The 22225-nt window shown below is 41.4% G+C and overlaps 1 protein-coding gene and 1 long non-coding RNA gene across 5 annotated transcripts in view; one reads left to right on the top strand and one right to left on the bottom strand.

Annotated features, from left to right (window-relative positions):
- Positions 1-22225, top strand: part of Ppp2r2b (protein phosphatase 2 regulatory subunit Bbeta) — a 437378-nt gene that overhangs the window by 14620 nt on the left and 400533 nt on the right. The window contains exon 1 of one of the 4 annotated variants that reach the window (XM_013358112.4): positions 9903-10207. The exons of 2 other annotated variants lie outside the window; for them this stretch is intronic. In XM_013358112.4, coding sequence (XP_013213566.1) covers positions 10134-10207 — 74 coding nt within the window. In that variant the 5' untranslated portion in view covers positions 9903-10133. Of the gene's footprint in view, positions 1-9902; positions 10208-22225 lie in introns of those variants that run through there. One more of the 4 variants, XM_013358115.4, reaches the window with a different exon arrangement.
- Positions 6335-10351, bottom strand: LOC120885451 (uncharacterized). The gene is made up of 3 exons (XR_005728081.2): positions 10150-10351; positions 9842-10024; positions 6335-6773 (listed from the first exon to the last, which is right to left on the bottom strand). It is a non-coding gene; the product is annotated as an uncharacterized LOC120885451 (long non-coding RNA).

Below are 22225 nucleotides of genomic sequence, written 5' to 3'. Positions count from 1 at the left end.
ATCTCCTCTCTCAATCAAGTTAGCATGACAAAGCAGTGAAAAAGCCTAGGCTTCAGAAATACTCACCAAGGTTTGCATGTAAGCTTTGCCACTAACTCTGAGTATGGCATTTAAATTTGCTGTGCCTCAGTTTCCTTGTGTATACAATAGGGAAAATAATCGAAGCTACTTCAAGGCTCTGATGAAGGTTCAATGAGAAGATGCATGCATCTACAGCATAGCATGGAATACAGTCAGTATTCAGTAAATGCCTGCTTCCTCATTATTACAATTAGCATTTAATCACTCTGGCAGCCCTGTAAAGGAGGTTTTCTAATACTGAGATTTTGACTGAGGTAATCAAGATCCCAAGAGATTAAACGATTAAATATTTCCTCCCAAACTATCTTCAGTAACTTGAGTTAATAATGGCTACTGTAGTGGTTAAGAGCTCAGGCTCCAGAGTCAGGCTGCTGGGTTTGAATCCAGGCTCTGTCATCCCAGCAAGGATCCTTCAGCCGGTGAGTCTTGATGTCCCAAAACTAATAGAGCATACCTCACAGAGAAGTGGCAAGCTTTAAATGAGACAATGCCTATTAGCTCTTAGCTCAGGGACTGGCCCTCAAAAGGACCCCCATAAACTCTCTCTTGTTTTTATTACTGAGAGCAGTAGCTCTGGTCAAGTCCAGTCAGTTCCTCCAAAAGCCTACCCAACACATGAGGGTTATTCTTGTCTATGCTGTCTTAACTTCCCTCAACCTGCACACTCATCTGCTCTATCACTAAGTCCCATGTCATTCTTCCTCCACACACTTCAATCTGTTGACCCCCTCTGCCTGTCTGTCATCTCATAGTCATCATCCTACTTTGGATACCATCGTTTCTGCTTTGGATATTGGAGTAGCTCCTTGGTTGTCTTGATGACTCCCATTCTGTTCTTCACATTGTATCTAGAGAAATGTGTCCAGTATGTAAACTTGTCACTTGCTTCCCATAATACTATAGAAGGTTTCATAGTTCTTAAGATACTCCCAGCCTCACTTACCAGTCTCCATCCTGTACTCTCTGCTCCATATTACCCCCAATGCCACGTTCTCTCACCTCCAGCACTACACACATGCTGTTCCCTTTGCCAAAAATATCTTTTACTTTCTCTTTCCCTAGTAATGCTCTATTCAGATCTCAGCGTTGGTTTCATTTTACCTTAGTTTTCCCTAACCCTGAACTCTGAGCTTGGTAGCCCTTCCAAGAGATCCTGAATATTATCAGTCATATACTTGCCAAATGCATTATTATTTTCTTACTCCTTTTAGGTTGCCTCTGCTGGAACATATATTCTCCACGGCCATACCTAACAGGTCTAACAGTTGATTACATAGAACTATGAATTACATAAGCATTCCTTGTGCCCATCACAGTGCCTGGTGCATAATAATGCTTAACAAATATTATTGAATAAACAAATGTATGCATACATGCATGAATACCAGCTCTCCAAGCAGCCAGAAAGACCAACCAGACAGGGGACGCTAAGAAAATTCTTTCTAGTGACAAGAGTGACATTTCTTACTGCTGAGTTCAACTCCTTGTCAGTATACTTGGTTGATGGAATTCCTTCAAATTTAAGTGATTTATTACAGAATAGAACTGCCATTTTTCGATGTCCAGCGTTCGTGGTTGCCTAAAGAGCCAAGTTAGACCAATGGCAACAACCTTATATTTCTAAAATTTCAAAACACTTTTACAAATATCGTTTCATAAGATTTATACACCAGAGCTATGGGAAAGGGAGGTAGAGAAACTAAAGCATGATAAATTATAGTCTGATCTCCATGATGCTTACTTTGAGTCAAAGCACTGTTTGTCCAAGTTATGTTGCCTTATGTACAATTAATGTGGCCATGGCCCCAGCCCAGGTCTCTGAAGCCATATTACTAGAAAGTAGCAATTCTCAAATTAGGGCTTGCAAGAGTAATTCTTCTTAGTCTCCTGTCTTATCCATCTTTCTTGTGGATTGGAAAACTGGTATTCTTTCATGCCTGTGTGCATTTACTCCACAAACATTTACTAAACACTACTATTGCCAGGGGTTATTTACCAAATTCAAAAGCACTTGATTTGCCATGATGGGGGTGGGGCAGGAGTACTACTACCATCCAGAAGGGATAAGACAACAGTGCTAAGTACACTAAGAAGCACAGGACAGCCCCTCACCCCATACATGATGGTGACCTGACCAGAAGGGCCACAGTGCTGAGGTCGAGAATGCAACTGGAAGGCAAAACTCACAGACTGAAGCAACGAGGGGCAATGTGAGACATGGGCAAACCTCTCCAAATGTAGTCAAATGTAGAGGGACTAGTGAGTGCACACCTTGTTTAAAGGCATAAAGTTTGAATTAAAAAATAAAATACTCTATGGCCAAACAGGACTACCTCAGGGGGCTCCTTATTTAAAGAGCAACAGGTAGAATGTTTTCCCCTTTGAGGCCTTGATTTACTATTACAACTTCTCAGAATCCAAGGGAAAATTGAGTTAATGTGTTTTCTAAAAATACATTAAACCTGGTCCCTCAGATGGTATTTCTGTACCTCTAAGGGAGGGGAGGAGCAAGAAAGCCAAGATCTTACCACCTGGGTTCCTGGGCTGGGTTGTCTAAAAACCCTCTAATGTTCTCATTTGTCCAAAGGAAATATGCTGCCTAAACCCAGGTGATACTGAAAGGCCCAAATAAATATCACAGTCAGAGAAATCCATTAAAAAAAGTTGTTAGGTCAGCACAGTGATTCCTCTTCATATTATTCATTGTTTAATAAAACCAGAGATGTGCTGGAAGCAAGCAGGCAGGATAGTTCCCTTTGAGGAACTGGAAACACATTCTGGATTGACTTTGGAATGCTTTCTTCTTAGAAGACTTTGAGGTATTGTACACACACACACTGACTGGACTGTTTGCCATTCTGCTTGGCCAAAGGAGGTTGACGTCTATGTCTACTGTATCCAAGTGAGAGCTAATTAGTGTGTGGCCCAAACATGGAGGTGGGATCTGTTTTATATATTTAAAATATGTTTTATCAGTCCTTAGTTTGGAGTAAATAAGAAAAAGTAAATTTGAGTTGTTTTACTGTTATCTCTTCACACATTAATGCCACCCCATCCAGGATGCCCTTTTGGAATCTGCCCCAAAGTCCCAATTAGGTGTGAGAGATGCCTACTTGGTACTTTTTCTGTTACTCTGTTATGGTGTTCATATTTTTATTACTTAATATCAATATCCCTTCCTTCCTTCCTTCTTATTTCCCCTTTATATTCTATGCCTTCCACATCGCCTAATCCCACATTCCCTGGCACCATGTCCCAGGTTAGTAAACCTTCAGTGCTTATCTCTGGAGGCACTGATGGGTAAGTGTGTGGATTTGGTTAGATTTCCTTCTACAGAATTATGATTGTGATTAGCAAACACTTTCTTTCCAATAGATCAGGATGTAAATTTGACCAGCCCTGATCAAATGCCCACAGGTTCCAATTAAGCAGATAGAGAAGTTTAATCTAACTCTTGGTGCTCTGACCTACACTAGACCACAGGGGAGACAATGTCAAGATCAGGTAACCTGGGAGCATTAGCCTCACCCACACGGCCCTGGGGAAGGTGTAGGTGAGAAGCCAGTGCTAGAATCTTAGCTTCTCCACTTGCTTGCAATTGGCAAGTTATCTAATCTCTTGGGGTAAATCCTCTCATCTATAAATAATAGCATACACTTTATCCTGGGATTTTTAGGAGGACTAAATGAGATACAGTGCTTAATCAGAAAACTAGGAAGAACTCAGATGGGAACCCAGATTTTGTGGTTGGTCTTATTATTACTATTATTATCATCTACTAAAATCAAATCATATTTCCATGGCTCAGAACTAAAAAATTTCCACTTGCTATGATATTTCTTTACAAGTTAAGAGATGCTATTTGTCTACTGGGTGCTATGAGTACCATCTATAAAATGTGACTGAAAACGTTCTTGGCTTTCTGCTTTTCCTTCTGAAGTCTTTTCAGTGAGAGCCAAAAATCTTCAGTTGTAACCAAATGGGTTTTATTTGTTCATTGGCTGCATGGTAGCATCTGTTCTAAACTGAGCCTGCCCTTGATCTTCAAGTCCTCCTTAGTCTTATCTGTGGCTACCCACCTCTGGGTTGCTTTCGACATGTGCCAAGAGATCTGGCTGAATAATTGGTCCACACTGCCAATCAAAACTATGAATGAAGTCATGTGACTGCTCTGGTAGGTCCAGGGGATGCAATGTGAGAGGGCAAAACACAACAGCTGAACCCCTGCAAGTCTTAAGGCAGTGAAATAAGCATTAAATAAAATATTAAAATAACTAACTAGTTATAACTAAATTAGGAGGGAAAAATTGCTGTAAAGTGAAGGTAAGGATGGGGTACCTATTTCTTGGCCAACAATCTATCTGTCAGAATCAGCTCAGATATTATCTCCTCAGAGAAGCTCTTCCTGACCCTGTAAGCAAAGCAGTCCCCTGCTACATCCCCCATTTCATTTCCTTCATTCTGCTTTTCACCATGTGCTACAACCTTGAGGTAACATTTGCTGGATCTTTGTCTATCTTGCTCTTTGAGATAGATCATCAGCTCAGTGAACTAGGTCTCCTTATATTATTCATCAACTCTCCAACACCTAGAAGAGGCCCAGGCATCTCCTAGCTGCTGAAAAGATAATACTATATGAATGGAGAGATCCAAGCACTAACCACAAAGCAGGTGCTCTTTTACCCAGATCAGAAACCACCTGTTGAAGACTTCACACACTGACTAGAGAGTGTGGGAAGTGTGATAGAAATTGACAACTTCTCCTAATTCACTTCAACACAATTCAGTCACACACACACACACACACACACACACACACACACACACACACACACACAAACTTTTATCATGCTCCAGGCATTAGCCTTGAACTCAAGATTCAGCAAGGAAAGTCAGATTTCTACCTTCCTAAAAATTAGAACCTGGCAAGTGTCAGACACTAAACAATAATTAAATAGCCCTCACTTTGCACCAGGCAGAATTCTAAGTACTTTACTGAAATCTCTCATTCAATGCTCACCACAACTGTATATGTTAGGAATGATTGCTTTACTGAAGAGGAGCACAGTTGTCTTATCTGACTTGTGTACTATTGACTGCTCCGCACCATACACAGCACCTAGTATAAGTAGATGCTCAATAAAAAAAAGTTCAACACTGAATGAGTGCTTGAAAAGGGGAGGATAGTGTTGAGACCCCATAGAAAAGGATTTGACCCGTTCTGTCCCTGAAGATGTGACATTTTATTTAAGACTTGAAGAATGAATAGGAATTTGCTTTGACTTAAAAGTGAAAACATGAGCATCCTGACTGATGTTAAATAAGGCAATTTTTTTTTTCACGGGATTTAGTTTCCTTCTTAGTAAAAGGAAAAACTGTAATAATGAAACTTCCCCCAAAGGAGGTGGTAAAAACATGTTAAGAGAATTATCAGGATAACCTACCCATAAAACATGGACCCCGATGAGAGCAGGCAACAGGAAAGGTACCAGGGGAAACAGGCAGTTGGGAAGCCTTAGGACTGTGGGCCCCAGGGCAGGGACTCCAACTAGGACTTTTTTTTTTTTTTTTGGTATTGGGGATTGAACCTGGGGTACTTAACCAATGAGCCATAACCCTATCCCTTTTAAATATTTCATTTAGAGATAGGATCTCACTAAATTGCAGAGGCTATTTTTTAACTCATGATTCTCCTGCCCCAGCCTCTTCAGAGACTGGAATTACAGGCATGTGCCACTGAACCTAGCCCAACTAGGACTTTGAGGGGCAGAAGTGATTGCTTCTAGTCTCCCAGGAAGTCAGTTGGAAGGAACTTGGGAGTAGCCTATTCCATAGCACAGCACTTGAGAAATTCTCAATTAATTGCTTTTTTGCTCTTTGATAGCAGAACCTGACATGCAGAAATCACATGGGAGAATTACTTGTCTCTAGACTCTGCTTGGTCAGACTCTAGGAACCTTCCCATGTACCACCTAAAATGGGTCACTTTTATCTTTCTCCCTTCCTAGGTTCCAGGTTTCCCTTTCTGAGACCTCTTTCTGCTCTTGGTCCCCACTCTAGGTATCTCTGCCACTGCCTTAAAAAGACCCCATCCTTCTCCTGGTGACCCTCCCTTCTCTGCAATAACACTAGGAATATCAGAGGGCAATTCCGATGGTGTGTTAATGACTTCTAACTCTTCATTTGCTCTGTCCTCCAGTGAGATAACTGCCTTTTAAGAGAAGCCATTTGTAAATAATGCTTAAGGCAAAAGTGTAGGTCTCTAACATTGACCCTTAGGGCTTTTTAATCCAGACCTCCTTTCTGCTATTAAGAATAGGTACACCTTTAGAACAGGGATGATGCCATACATGCTTTGTCCCCCTCCCCATGCCTAGTGTTGATTAAGTCATCTGAGTGGCCACAGAGAGTTGGATACAAATGGTAAGGTACATGTGACTTAGGATAGAATATTTGGATAAGTTTCCATCACCCTGACTCATCCAGGCAAAGCACGGAATTAAACTCCAGAAATTCTCAGACTCAAAGTAAGAAGCCTCTCGTTATTCCCAGAGAGTCAGAATCAATTGGCTCGGGGGCTGTTTGGTCTGCATTCTTCAAAGGTGCACCAGGTGATTCCAGAAACACAGCATCTCCTTTGGATAAATTATCATATCCTCCCAGCCGGTTTTCTCCTCTGCAAAATGGGGTAACTGAGAAGATCAAGAGAAAATAAAAGATGAGAAAGACATTGAAACTCTTTAATACAGTGCAGACTACCTGTGTCAGATTCACCTCCCCGAGGATATTTTTCATTTGTTTTCTGGCCCCCCCTGCCCAGTCTGCATTTGCATAGCTGTGGTGCATGGGGCTGGCACAGAATTGGTCATTTGAAGCTTGGATTGGCCAAGACCTCTTTGATTAACGGTTTGCAATGCACTTACTAGTTTGGGACTTACTAGCACCATTGATCATTTACTTCTTTTTTTTTAATATTTATTTTTTAGTTGTAGTTGGACACAATGCCTTTATTTTATTTATTTATTTTTATGTGGTATTGAGGGTCAAACCCAGAATCTCGAACACACTAGATGAGCACTACACCACTGAGCCATAACCCCAGCCCCGTTAGTCATTTACTTCCAAAGGAGGGGACAGCTTTTCATTGATTTGTTTTGTATTTGCTTAATTTTTGCTTTTGTTTTTGTTTTCATTTGAGAATCATTATGGGAAATACAATTAATGAGTATTTTTTAATATTTATTTTTTAGTTGTAGTTGGACACAAAACCTTTATTTTATTTATTTTCTTTTATGTGGTGCTGAGGATCGAACCTAGGGCCTCACATGTGCTAGGCTTGCGCTCTATTGCTAAGCCACAACTCCAGCCCCATATTAATGAGTATTTTTTCACTCAGAAAATACTTACTCAGGAATGCCTACACAGAAAATACTCACTCTGAAAGTGTTTCCTAAGTGCTTGCTGTTTACTGAAGACTGAACTATATGAAGTTAAAGTTTGTCTACTCATGAATTTCATGCCTTTGTTTGAATGATCTATCCCACTTTATGATAAGTTCAAGTTTACTTCATTTGAGCTATGAAGACCTCTACCAAAAAAAAAAAGGATAAATATCTCCCAAATTCTTTCACCTATAAATATTGATTTATCCATTCAGTGTTTACTGAATATCTACTTTTGTACCAGGTACTGGGGTAGACACTAGTTATACAAAGGTGAATTAGACATGGATATCACTCTCAAGAAAGTTATAATTTCACTGTTTATCTATGACAAGTAAGTAATTATAGTAGTATACTGTGATATTACTATTATAGAAAGTAGTAATTAAGCTTATAAAGCACTTACTATATGTTAGGAACTGTGCTAAGTTTATATTTTACCTTTACAATATTATGTAAGGTTCTATTATTATCCTTATTAGCCTGTAAGAAGGCTTACAGATGTTAAGAAAGTTGCCCAAAACTGCACACACAGTAAATCAGTGTTAAAGGTAGGATTCAGCCCTGTCTATCTAACTGCAGTGCACCCCACTTTAATCACACCCCACCTTCATCTGCTCTTAGAGAAGCTCAGAGAAGGCCAACAACAACCTGTAGCAACTTGGTAGCTTATCCAATACCTACATCTTGATAGGTGTCGTATATTTATTCTCATTTCTTTCAATAAGACATGAGGCCGACCTTAATATTATCCCCATCTTACAATTGGAAAAACTGAGGCTCGAAGGTATTACAGTTTGGTTCACATCTATCCAACCAGTAAGCCAATACCTTGGGGTTCAGGCTTGTGTTAGAATGACCCCAAAAGCTCACATACTTTCTGCTCTACCTCACAGCTGATCAGAGTTTAAATGTGAAGCATTCCTGGGAAAGACTCCTCGGACACGCTCTCCTTCCCTGAGTTTGAGATCCCTGACATAACAAACCCCAATGCCACTGAGGCATTGTGTAAGCAGCACCTTACTTGGGAGGGCCCTACCTTGTTGGGCCGGTGGGTTTAAGGAGGGTTTAGCTCCTCATAGGACTAAATGGCCTGGCTCTGCCAACACAGGGTGGCACAGTGGTGGAAGGGTCGATTTGCATTATCATGCCTGGCCTCGTACTGTAATTACTTTGTCTATCTTGGGCACATCAGCACATTTCTCCAATGCTAAGTTAGATATTTTTGTAAAGGAGGGACCCCATAATAGCTTAAAAATGATTCTATTAGATTTTCAAGCCACACTTGTATTTTTAATTTTATTTTTTAAAATCCCACTCAGGAATATTAGTTTTCTTTACAGACCAACTAAATCATTCCCTTGTGCCTCTGAATGCAGCGCAACAAACTCTTCATCATATACAATAGTGCCTCTTTCTCTTCATCATGTACAATAGTGCCTTTGATGGAACTTTAAATCCCCCACTGAAGCCCCATGCTGGCTGGCCTTCCACAGACCAGGTTTCCAAAGTCATTTTCTTTCATGGGATAAAACCAAACAACCCCCCGACCCCAAATTACTTGTAGTTGGTGATTGATCATATTCTTTAATAATCCATCCTCTCTCTCTCTCTCTCTCTCTCCCTCTCTCTCTCTCTCTCTCTCTCTCTCTCTCTCTCTCTCTTTCTGTCTCTTCCTCCCTCTCTCCTTCTTGCTTTCTCTTTTAATCTCAGTGGGAGTTGGGGGGTAAAGTTCTTCAATCCTTGGATCAACTTCATTTTTCATGTTTTGTCTGCCATCGGGGTCTGTGGGTTGATAAAGGGTCAGTTCCCTTGGGTTGTCTCTTCTCTCGTGTTGAGGCTTTATATTCTTACAGAGAGCAACTTGGAACTAAGTTACTGCTCCAGCATTAGGGCTGGCATCGTGGAGCACAGACTCTGTCTGTGTTAGTCCTCTGTCACCGACTACTCTACCCAGCTTTTGGCTTCACCTAATGATAAATGGTTCTATTGTTTGAGCTTCAGTATTAAAAAAAAAAAAAAGAACTAAATCTAGATTAAGCAAGGACAGAGACCCATTTCATTGCACTGTACTTTAATATTCCTGAGATCCATGCCATTACGGGTGGCTCCTTTTAACAGCCATCTCCCTCCAGGGCAAACACTATGCTGTCTTTGTTTCATCTGATCTTTCAGCTAAATAAGAGATGGTCACTTATCCTCACTACTCCCATATCCTGCTGGATTTCTATTGCTAAAAGAGGAACTGACCACACGGGGAAAGGTAGAGGTTTCAGGCAGAGCATTTCAGCGTGTGTTTACAGGCAGGACCGACTTACTCAGCAAATCCTGCTCGGAGGAGCTGCAGCCAATGAAGAGGCCACATCCCGGCTTGCTTGGGGGCTTCTGAGTTTGAGCTGCATGCAGAAATGTAAGGCAGTGCTTCCTGGCTCTGATGGCAAAATGGGACCCATCTCCAGTTATTCCTCGGGCTCCCCAGCTTTGCAGATCTGGGAGAGAACCTACATAAACATATTGGTGATGTAGCCAGCTCTGAAGACCGGGAGAATCCTTATGGATTCAGGAAACTGGTTTTTTATTTAGAATTTTATTTTTTATTTGGAAGATGAAATGCTTCTCTCGTTACCTGCCTTACATCTTCAGACCTCCGAACACCATCCTCTCTTCCAGCTGCCACACGGAAGGTACAGACCAGAGAGGGAGAGTGTCTGGGTGGGTGGCACAGAGTGGGCTGGTGTCTGACTTCCCACAGGTTCTGCTGACGCTGCTTTCTGCAGCTACTAGATGACTGTCGTTCCTGGCAAAAGCTTGTCTCTTTCAGACTTAGATCTGCTCCTAAAATCAGCCTGTCTTGTATAAAGAAGGGAAGTCTTTTCTGAAAAAGCGGGATAATGTTGCAAAGGTGATCTCCAAGCTGACAGCTGGTTAGAAAATAATGCAGAAATATTTTGCCAATTTCCCTTGTTCCATTTAACCTGCAAACAAGTCGTTGGAACTAGTGCTAAGAAAAAAAAAAAATTCAGTAAGTGCTGCCACATACATTCATCCAAGCTCTCTGTTTTGTCACTGTCTGTTTAATAACTTGGTGCATGCCCAAGAAAGCAATTAGCAAAATAGAATTAGCTTCGTACATGTCTGTGGAGAGTTGATTGTTGGATTGGTTCACTTGGAGTCTGTACTTGGGTTATAGAGCACAGTTCACTTTCAGCACTTACTGGAAATGTTGTTTTGGGGGGTCCTGAGTCAATGCTTTAAAGAGAGGTTGAGCTGAGCCTCGTACACATTCCCTGGTCCCGGGTTTTTTCAGAGACCTCCTCTTCCACCTTCTAATCTGTGTGTGCTATTTGCACACATGTGTGTATGTTTCTGTGTGCACACGTGTGTGCCTTGTAAACACTCTGGCAGTTCTTCCACTAAGCACTGCAGGCTTCAACATTTCTTTAATCTGTAGCTGGTTGTGCATCTTCTGTAAGTGATTGCCTGCTTCTTTCCAACTGACACATTCTTGAAAAAGAACAATTTTAAGAAAAGCAACTGGCTAGACATTTTTCAGCCTTAGGGACTGTCCTACAAGTGGTACTTTGACTGAAGAGGGTGAACGATGGTGAGGTGCTGTGACTCCACCTCAGATCCAGCCACTCTCTTCTGGAACAGAGCTGGTGACCATCCCATGGGGAAAACCCACCCTTGTTTTTTATCCTGAAAGCAGGAACTTGGTGTTGAGGACTGTGTTCATAAAATGTATGTGCATTATACCATACAGTGATTTTTTTCAATCAGCATTCCCAGGGAAAAGGGAAGAGATGTTCGGGATAACCCTCAAATTGAGACTGAGGATGGTATTTTTCATAGACATTGATATCTCATAGATTTATTTTTACAATTGCATATTTCCCTTTAAAAAATATATTGGTTGCTAAGTGTAGTAACTCACTGGGAATATTTTTTTCTTCCTCATGGATGAAAACCTAGCAAGTCCCTACATACGTTGGGGTGAGAGAGGAGAGACCATTGGCATAGATCAAAATCTCCAGGAGAACTTTCTAAATACAAAGGCCTAGGGACACACAGGAAGCTGCATAGATGGCTTTTGTATTTCTGATTGGTTCCCTGTCTTCTCTCAGCTTAGACGGAGAATTCAATCATTTCTGTTCTGTTCAGTTGCTGTTTGTATATTAATCAAACTAGATAATCCTACATCATACAAACAAAAATACCACCACAAGAAGTTTCATAAAGTATCATTTAAATGCAATTTAACTGATTAGCTCCATCAACATGGAAAGCCCACTTTGTGTCAAAACAATTTCTACTTCATCCACTATCAGCAGATGGTGGGGGGCATGTATTGAAATTTGTTGTAATCATAATAAATACAATGGGTAAGAATAATAACATCTGCCAAACTCATGTCAGGATGAGGCCCCGTGGCTTAGTAGAAAAGGCCCAAGGTAGATACCAGAGAAGCAGGACCACATCACTGAATTCCTCTAGGCCAATTTCATCCATAATATGGAAGTAAAGACCTTCTCTTATGGATTTGTAGAATTAAATGTGATAAATAATTTTCTTCATAAAGCTCAGCACATGATAGGTACTATATTTTTGAGCCTCACGTTCCATGTGTTTTCTTTTCTTTTTAAAATTTTTTTTTGTGGTTGTAGATGGACAGAATGCCTTTATTTTATTTGTTTATTTACATATGGTGATGAAGATCCAACCCAGTGCTTCATGCATGCTAGGCAAGTGCTCTACGACTAAGCTACAGCCCAAGCAAGCCCCCATCTGTTTTCTTAAAAAATATTCAAGTTTTCTTTTTTACTTATACCATCTTAAACAATGAGAGGCTTCCTGAAACACATTATTGTGTCACCAAAAACTAGTTACCATACTGAAAGTTTGTCTGAGGAGAAAAAAGATGTTGGAAATGAGTCTGAGTTTATTTTTCTTCTGTGTGTGTGTGTGTGTGTGTGTTTGTGTGTGTGATTCTCTTTATATTGTTAGCAATTATGTGACCCTGGACATGACTGTATTTCAGAAAAGTTACAACTGTGTTCTTCACATTTTATTTAACTGAAAAAATGAAGAATGAATAATTTATGAATATCCCTATGAAAGTCAAATAAATTCAAATGATCCAAACAGTCTCCCTAAGAGTAATTGTAAAACAACTTTAAGAGCTTCACAGTTCCTGGGCTTCTTAGTGGACACACCATCACACTTTGAAGATTCAGGATATCATGAGCTTTGACTCCTAAGCTATGCCACTTGCCAACTGGGTGATGTTAGATCGTTGATTAACTTCTCTGAGCCTCGGCTTCCTCATTTGTAAAATATGGGAGAAAAACACTCCTAGGGCAGTTACAAAGAAATACCTCAGAATTTCATACTCAAAGTGCTAATAATAATGATGATGAGCAGGGCGTGGTGGCACATGCCTATAATCCCAGTGGCATAGGAGGTTGAGACAGGAGGATGGTGAGTTCAAAGCCAGCCTCAGCAACATCGAGGCACTAAGCAATTCAGTGAGACCCTGTGTCTAAATAATACAAAAAAGACTGGGAATGTGGTTCAGTGTTCGAGTGCCCGAGTTCAATCCCTGGTAGTAGTAGTAGTAGTAGTAATAATAATAATAATAATAATAATAATAATAATAATAATATTGATGGTGAGGATCAGCCTTCATTTACATTGATACAATGTCCAAGATATTGTCTCAGTACATTTTATACAATAACACATTCACCTACATTGAAATTAAGAATACGTGTTTCACAAATAGTTCCTTTCCCTGCCCCCTCAGCTCCCAAGCCTGTTTTTTTTAATCCATCAGATGGAGATTTGGTTCTTCATATAGCAGCCAGAATGATTTTTAAAAATACAATCATCTTCCCACCCTCCCCCTCAAACATAAACACACATTGAAAATCTCTCCATGGTTTCCCACACCCTACCCAGGCCTGGCTGTTCTGACACCTGCCTGACTCCTTACCTAGGCCCAGGCATCTTCCTCCTGCCTGACCTCCCACTGTGAGGGCCATCATGGGTTCCCCAACATCTCTCTGCAGCCACAGGCTTGTAGGATGCTTCCTTTCCCCTCCACCCTACTACCTCATTAAGTTAGCCTTCCACTCTCAGCTCCAGCTAAGAAGCCCTCACCCTCAGTCGATCACAGCTCTTTAAGAACTGGTTTCTTCACTCAGAGCACTTAACCCTAGTTTGTCATTATGAATAAACTGATTAGACTATTTTATTAATATCTGTCTCCCTGATATGCTGAAAGTTTTGTAGAAGCAGAACACAAGCATAATTTTACTTTCTATTGTACCCCCCAGCACTATAACAATATCAGGTACATAATGGGTACTCCATAAATGCCTAATGTGTGCCTGAATCAAAGGACAACAAGTACCAAGGCCATATAGATAAATTTTAAAATCATTCGTGGAAAACATATCCCAAACACTAACTCCCGTTTAAGTCATCTTAATCATTGTGGGGTGGGGGCTTTCTGCAGCCAGATTTAAGGGGACAGGTCTTGTTGATCACAGTGCTCTTCTTCAATTTGAAACAAGAAGATGCACACAGAAACAAGGGTAACCGAACAATGCTGATACAGGATCGGGGTTTCGAGGGGACAGCTGGGCGATCTTTGCTTCTCTGTGGACCTCATTAAAGAAGCACATAACTCCTGCCCCCTTGGCAGGAGAGGATTCATCCAGGAAGATTGTTTCAGGATTGGAGGAACAAAATCCAGCCACAGCCAGAAAGAAACCATTCAGAGGCAGAACAGAGGGGTAGCAAAACCCACAGGAAGGGTAGGGCCCGCGAAGACAAGGAATCTTGCCTGGTGCCTTTTTGTGGGCCTGATTTGGCAGCAGACACTGGAGGGCCCCTTTGTTACATAAGCAGTCAGGAGGGATGCCTTTTCCTAAAGGGTTAAGGGCCATGTCCCTCGCCATGTGCTCTTTTTTATCCTGAATTGTCCTCGTCACATTTTCATCTGCAAACCCCTGCTCATTCTTGAAGACTCCACCCAAGTCTTTCTAGGAAGACTTCTTTAGCTGTTCCAAAGAGGAGGTTGTTATGAGTCACACAAATCACAGTCACAGCCAGGAAGAGGCACCCAGAAGCAGAAGCAGCTGCCATAAAAAAATCTTGTGGACCCCAACTGTGGGCCCAGGGCAGAGCCAGTAGCCTCTGGCTCACTCCTCACCACAGCATCTGTCTTAAATGACTCAGAAGGAACTTGCTAGTGAGTCAAGCGGCAGAGCCAAGACCCACATCTGAATCATCTGACCCCAACATCATGCCCTTCCCCTTCACCACTGCCCACCTCCTAAGCGCTGGTGAGGACAGCCTTCAGGTTAGATTGCAATAGTCTGTTTATGCCTGTCTGCAAGGTGGTCAGGAGCCACTTAGACACAGGGATTCTGTTCCATTCATCTTCAGTGGTTTACAAGAGCTCAGCTCTGAGTAGATGCTCCAGAAATCCTTTCAAATGCAGTCCTGAATGGGAGAGTTAATGAACAGATTCACCCCTCTCCTATCAGTAAGGATCCTTGGCCAGGAGGAAACCTCTTGGAGCAGAATATCTTTCCATTACACCCAAAAGGAGGCTTGCTAAACATCTGCATGTGTGCATACACACACACACACACATACACACACAAGGGAAAGTACACCACGTTTTTCTAACTATTATGTTATAATAATAATAATAAAAATACAAAAATAAGAAAAAAAACATTTGGTGCTTACTATTTGCAAGGGAAAATCCTACTGTGTGTATATATGAATGTGGTTTGGGAGTAAATGTGTGGCTGTCTTCCTCACCACCACAATCATATAAAGTGAATACTGATATTATCCTCATTTTATACATGAGTAACCCAAGGCACAGAGAAGTTAGGAAATTTGTCTAAGGTCACACACCTGTTAGGTACAAGGGCTGGATATAGAACCTATGCGGTCTATTTCCAGAGTACATGCTCAGAATGGATCCAATACTGTATTTTGTGCCTTTTTCATATTTATGAAATTCTTATTTTTTCTTGTTCTTGTCCCTTCCACATATTTAGAACCAACCCACTCTTCATCTCCCACATCAAATGCACCTCCACCCATAACTTTCCCTAACTACTCATTTTCTCATCAATCTCTCTCATCTTCACAAATACACACCTACATTTAAAGTCTTCCCCTAAATCACGTTTCTCTATAACATGGAAATAGTAATACCCACCTCACGGGGTTATTGTGAGGATCAAGTGAGAGAAAAATCCTGCCTTGTTGGATGTTGCTTTGCATTTAAAATGCTTTTTAATTTTGCGTACCATGGATGACGCATCCCGGCTCTCATCTAAAGCTGAGCTCCACCATAAGATGGTTCTCTCCTCATCTCAAGCACGTCATACTTGCACTTCTTCCCATTCTATCAGCACCCAGATTTTCCTCTCTACCTAAGCTATTTATTTGCGATCCACAAACATGCTATATTTCATCTCACTGTAAACACTCACCTCATGAAATCCTATCTTCCTGCAGTATCTCGCCCCATCCCATGCTCCTCTTCCAGAAAAATGCCTTAGAAGAGCTGTCACTCACATTGCCCTGGCTCTTTGACTCACTCTCTCCATCACTCCTGATGCTGAAAAGCAGCTCTGGACAGAATCTCCAATAGCCACCACATTGACGGAGCTGGTCATGCTTTGCCAGGCTCCTCTGACCGCAGCTCTCACCAGTCCTGGCACCCATGAGCACTGTTTCCTTTCTGGAAGAGTCTGTCTTGGCTTCAAGGCTCACCCTTTCCATGATTCCCTCTCAGGCTTTTCAGTAGGTCCCTTACCATTTTTTCTGAGCCATAAATACTACCCTGGAGCCCAAGGAGTCTTCTCTCTAACCTATGCTTACTCCTAGGTGACCTGGTCCACTCTATGTCTTAAATATCATCTATTCAGTCTCTCACCTAAGGCAGACTTGTATATCCCATTGTTTATTCCATAGATCCACCTGGATATAGAGATCTCAAAACAGAACTGTTGATTTCCTCCCTAAAAAAATAGAATTATTCCCAGCTTAAGAAAAAGCAAGAGCTCTGCTCTTCTACTCAGTTCAAAACACCATGTAGTCATCCTCAGTTTTCTTCTTTCTTGCCTATCCATCTTCCATTTCTGAGATAAGCCCTCCAGGCTCCCCAGAACCCAATCATGCCTTATCACATCCATCACTCAAGATTTCTTCATCAAAGAATTTTTCCTGGCTCACCTATCAATCATCCCTCAATTTCTCTGTCCCCAGTTACTTTTATACAGTTTTACTTCATAGCACTTACCTTGGCAGGCGTGTGATGAAACTATTTATTGCCTGTCTTCTCCCACTATCCAATGCAAGCTATGTGAAAGGAGGGGTTTCCATGTTTGGGTCACTTCTGTGTCTCCAGTACCTGACACAGTCTTTAGCACACAGTAAGCTTTTAATGGATGCTTGTGGGTTGAATAGCTGTATGAGTGAATGTTTAGATGAAATCTTTGGAACAAAGTAGGAAAAAATGGAGACCACACAAACCTGAGTTGTAATATCCACGCTGACAATCATCTGGAAAACTTTCAGATATTCGATTGGCATATTTCCTCCTCTAACAATAATATATCAAAATGGTCTTATGACATAAAAAAAAAAATACTGTTGTGAAATGTCTAGATGCCTAGCCTGTTGCCTGTATATATTCAGTGAAGGGAACCTCATATTATTTCCCCTTGTGTCCCCACTGCTCTTACCATATGACAGTCACATTGAAGTATGCATAGCTCCTTATTGATTGGTTTTTTTTTTTCTTACCTGCATAGCTAGCATTTGTCTGGTGGTTTGCTATGTTACTGTGCTAGGTACTTTATAGTCACTACCTCACACAAATCTTGCAAAAATGTCATGCTAAGTACTATGAGATTTTCCCCATTTTACAGATGGGGAAACAAAACCCAGATGGTTCAGCAACTTACCCCAGAACCACTCAGCTAAAAATGTGGTGGGTATTATCAGGATTTGTACCCAGACTGGTCCAGGATTTTGTCTGAACCATCATATTTTCTACAACATTTCAGGAATTATTCTCAACACATGGGAAATTAAAAGATGAAAAAAAAGACTCTATTTTAAGAAGCCACAGCCCAGCAGGAGAGAAAGAGGCACACACAGAGGCAACTACCAGTTGGCTTTAACCTGGCTGCACAAGGGGATCACCTGGGGCAAATATATACGGCTGTCCCTGCGACAGTGTGAACCAGATTTCTCAGAACGGGGCCCCAGGAATCCCAGCTCTTAAAGTTTTCCAGGTGAATCTTATGTGAGTCAGAGACAGGAACTAAACAGCCAGTTGTGGAATGTACTAAAAGCTTCTAGAGGGAAGAGCTCTAGGGCGAAAGTATGGCACAGTTGGATCCCTCTGAAATGGCAGAGTAAAAACCTGCAACTAAAGGAGGTTGTTGTTGGTCAAGGTTTCTGATGTCTGGCAGAAAACTGGCTGTCCTGGGAAGAAGGTCATCCATCGTCAGCCACTCAGGCATTCAATGAAACTGTGGAGCATTTGTGTGCTTCAAGGGTAGCTGTTCAAGACTTTATGTTCAGATATTGATCAAAATATCTGCTTAATATAAAGTCATTCAATTTCTTAGACTTTAAATTTGTCATCTATAAAAAGGATGATAAAAAAGAAGTATGCACAGATCAAACAGTTGCTTTGCAGTAAATGTGATAATTCACACCAAGTATATAGTGTGGTACTCAGTGCAAATTAGAAGCTCAGTAAAAATGAGATGTTATTGTGAATACCCTTTATGTTAGTGGAGGCCCCAGAAATCACCTCTTGGCCTGTGTGGTTTGACACAGTGTGTTAAAGGGAAGATTCCTAGGCCAAGAGTATAGAGACACTTAGGTTCTGTTTTCTTCTGACATCACTGTCCCCCAGGAAATTGACTCATTCTGCAGTGCCTAGGAATCTGACAGGAATGCATTAAAACTGATTGCTATAGTTCAGATATGGAATGTCCACCAAAGGCTAAAGGCCTGGTCCTCTGCCCATGACACTATTGAGAAGTGGTTGAAACCTTACAAGGTAGGGCCTAACAGTGATATTGTGCATCTTTTAAAAATGTGGAATCAGTCCTTTCCCAAGGAGCATTGACTAATGAAAATATTTTGTACTTGAAAACGAGGTAGAGCTTAGTGGCAGGTTTTAGGTCTCTGGGGGTATTGAAGGGATAATGGAATCCTCAGCCCCTTCCTCTTCCTGCATTTTGTGGGCAAGTACTTGAGATTGAACTCGGGGGCACTCGACCACTGAGCCACATCCCCAGCCCTTTTTTGTATTTTATTTAGAGACAGGATCTCACTGAGTTGCTTAGTGCCTCACTTTTACTGAGGCTGGCTTTGAACTCACCATCCTCTACCTCAGTCTCCTGAGCCACTAGGATTACAGGTATGCACCACCGCACCCAGCTTTCTGCATTTCTCTTCCCAGCCACAAGGTAAGCCGTTTTGCCAACTGCACAATGATCAGCTGTGCTGCCTCAGAACCAAAAGCAACAGCACAAATGGACTATGGTCTAAAACCTCCAAAATTGTGAGGCAAAATAACACTGTTGCCTTTATCAGTTGATCATCTCAAGCATTCGTTCCAGTAATGAAAAGCTAACACCCTAGTGGTGCTGATGTTGGCAGGAAACAGGGAAGAGAGAAAATAATGTTTAATAAAAGCCCACCGGGACCAGGTAATCCCCCTGTGTTACCACCTGGAACTCATTAGCACAACAATCCTGCCTGATATGATCCCCAATTTACAGGTAAAAATATTGAGGGAGGACTGTTGCTATGAAATATTGAGTTGGAAATGCCTTTAGCCTTGACTCAGATAAACTGGAATTCCAGCTATCACTCACAGTTATTTATCCTCTGGGTGTCTATTTTTCAACTTTAAAATGGAAGTAAAACCTGGGCTATGTAATCCCAGATACTCATGAGGCTGAGGCAGAAGGGTCACAAGTCTGAATCTAGCCTGGGCAACCTGGTGACACCTGTGTCAAATTTTTAAAAATGAATAAAAAATAAATTTAAAAGGCCTGGGAATATAGCTCAATGGTGGAGCACTTGCCTAGCATGCATATAGCCCTAGATTCAATCTCCAGTCCACGAGCTCCAAAATAAGGAGAAGAAGTAATAATGTTTCCTTTTCATGCATAAAGTTGAAGATCATTGAGTGGAATGTGTGTGGGGGGGGCACTAATTGGCAGTATCTGTACTTACTCTGATGGTGCGTTTGTCCAAGTCTTACCAATGGCAACACTAGTCCTGTCCAGTTGCACATCCTGGGTTCCTCCCACTTCACCCTGCCCCCATCAAAAGAAGCCTTTGTTTCTATTCTTGGATTCTTTCAACCTATGTCACTTTTACTAGTGTTTGCCAGTAACACACACTGGTCAGTGTTGTTTTGATTTGTGTTTCTGGACCCATATTTTGCCTTTTGTACTTGTGCCCCTAGGCAATTCCTTCCTTTGGACTCAATTTTATAAATCTAATAGAAAAATCACTAACAGTGAAGTCATTGCCATCGTTAGAGAGACGGGCCCATTAGTTTTCTGAGTCATTGTTTCTTCACAGGCAGATGGAGCTGGAGGAAAAGATGGGCTCAGATGGTCACAGCCTTTATCTTCACAAGTGTCTGCAAAAGCAGTTAGTAGGAAGAGCAAACCAGAGGCAAATAAATATGTGGCTTTAAGGATGGGCAGGAAAAGCCTGCTCCAGATCCTATTGTTGATTCAGGAAAATGTCACGGTTCTGGAAATATTTTGGGGGAAAAAAAAAATCAGTGGCCAGTGAAACTGTTTGCAAGTTATTCATTCACTTATTCATTTATTCAAAAATTACAAGCACACATAAAGAATAGCTTTGTGATGTATCACATGTCAGCTGGGCAATGGTTTCTGCCACTACAGAAGGCAAATAAATTAATAAATGAGTTGTATGCTGTGACAAGGAGTGCAGTAATAAGGACTGGCATTAGGACAGGTACGTGGTGAACAGGGAACTCAGGCAAGCTTCCCTGAGAAAGTCATTGGGCTGAGATCTCAAAGATACATAGAGCTTCACTAGCTAAAAAAGAGAGAGAATTTTTCAGGGCAAGGAGAATGTTTGCAGGCTCAGTCAGCAAAGGGTCAAGGTAAATCAAGACTCTGAAGGAAAGCCAGTGTGGATGAAGCTCAGAGACCAAGAAGGAGGGCAGAGGAGAGGGAGACTCTGGAGCCCTGTGGCCTCTTTGCCTTGAATTACGGAGCTTGGTCTTAAACCAAAGAGCAACTGAAAATTATGTTGGTATATAAATTTGAAAGAACACTGGTCATATTTGCAGCATTAGAGATTTTTCTGACTGCTATGAAAAGAATAGATTAGAAGGGCTAAGAGCAGATGGAAACATCTGAAGGAGTAAGGTATGCAAAAAGGAGAATATGTAGTCTTTAAAAAGAGTCACTAGTGTTTCCTTAGAATCGACTTCTAGATGGTTCTATGTGTGCCCCAAATTCCAAAGTGTTTATCTGCCACTGTGTCTGAATAGCAGTCTTATGAACACGGAAACCTGACCATTGTCTCGACATTCAGACTGAGACAATTTTATTCTCAATGAACAATGGCAAGAGCACATTCTGCTCTGTTTGGAAGAGGCAGTAAACATTACAGACTGTGCATTTGCAAAGCATAATATTTAGAAGGAAAAAAAAAGGCTGAACCACCCAGCATGTTTTCGTGTTATGTTTATTCAGCAAGATATAGCTGCTGCGTCAAAGCATCTAAATGGAATTGCATGTGTGCTCAGCTGTGCATATTCATATACAAGCAGCAAGGTGGCCCTCCTAGGGGAGAGTAGAAAGTCAGTCTTACAAGCAAAGGTTAGAAAGCTATTTCTACCTTAACTAGTACACCCTCTTTCCATGGTCCTTTAACACAGATGGCAGGAGTTTAAGCATGTGGGTGAGAACCCCAAGTGTAAGATCATGCAGGAGCTAAACAGGTATCATTTACTAAAAAATAATGTATGATACTGGCTGTTGGGATTTCATCAGTTCCAGCCCTGTCTAACACGAAAATGGTTCAGTTTGAGAGAGACAAGAGACTGAGCAAGAAGGCAAACAAGGCCAACACAGGGTTTCAAGCTTCCAATTCTATCCCACTGGAAGGGAGTGTAGAATTTCTGTTTAGAAGACTTCTAAAACCCTCTAGTTCAGCCCTTCCCAGCATCCCTGAAGCCCCCTGCACAATGTTCTTGACAAGACAGCGATGAAGAACTCAATCCTTCCCCAGCCTGACCATACGGCTACTCCCAGGCCTTTAAAATTCAGCTAAAATCTACTTCTTAGAACTACTGAGTAAGAAATACCTTACACATGACAACTTCACACTCTATATCACCTAAAGAGTTCAAGCTCCTCTAAGTTGCCTCTGTGACAACACCTTCGGTCACTATGATATTTAGGAGTGTTTAGATGCCACACCTTGTTCCAACAGGTTCACTTTATTAGCTCATTTAGGTTCTAACAACAACCCCCATTTTGCAGATGTGGGCACTGAAACCCAGAAAGACAATGTGCTCAAAGTCACATAGTTAATGAGTAGCAGGAATGGGATTTGTACCCAGAGAGGCTGGCTTTGGGGTG

Source organism: Ictidomys tridecemlineatus, chromosome 1 (genome assembly GCF_052094955.1).
Source record: "Ictidomys tridecemlineatus isolate mIctTri1 chromosome 1, mIctTri1.hap1, whole genome shotgun sequence".
Taxonomy (NCBI): Eukaryota; Metazoa; Chordata; class Mammalia; order Rodentia; family Sciuridae; genus Ictidomys; species Ictidomys tridecemlineatus.
Note: the sequence above shows the minus strand (reverse complement) of the source record. Positions and strands in the feature narration are given on the sequence as shown.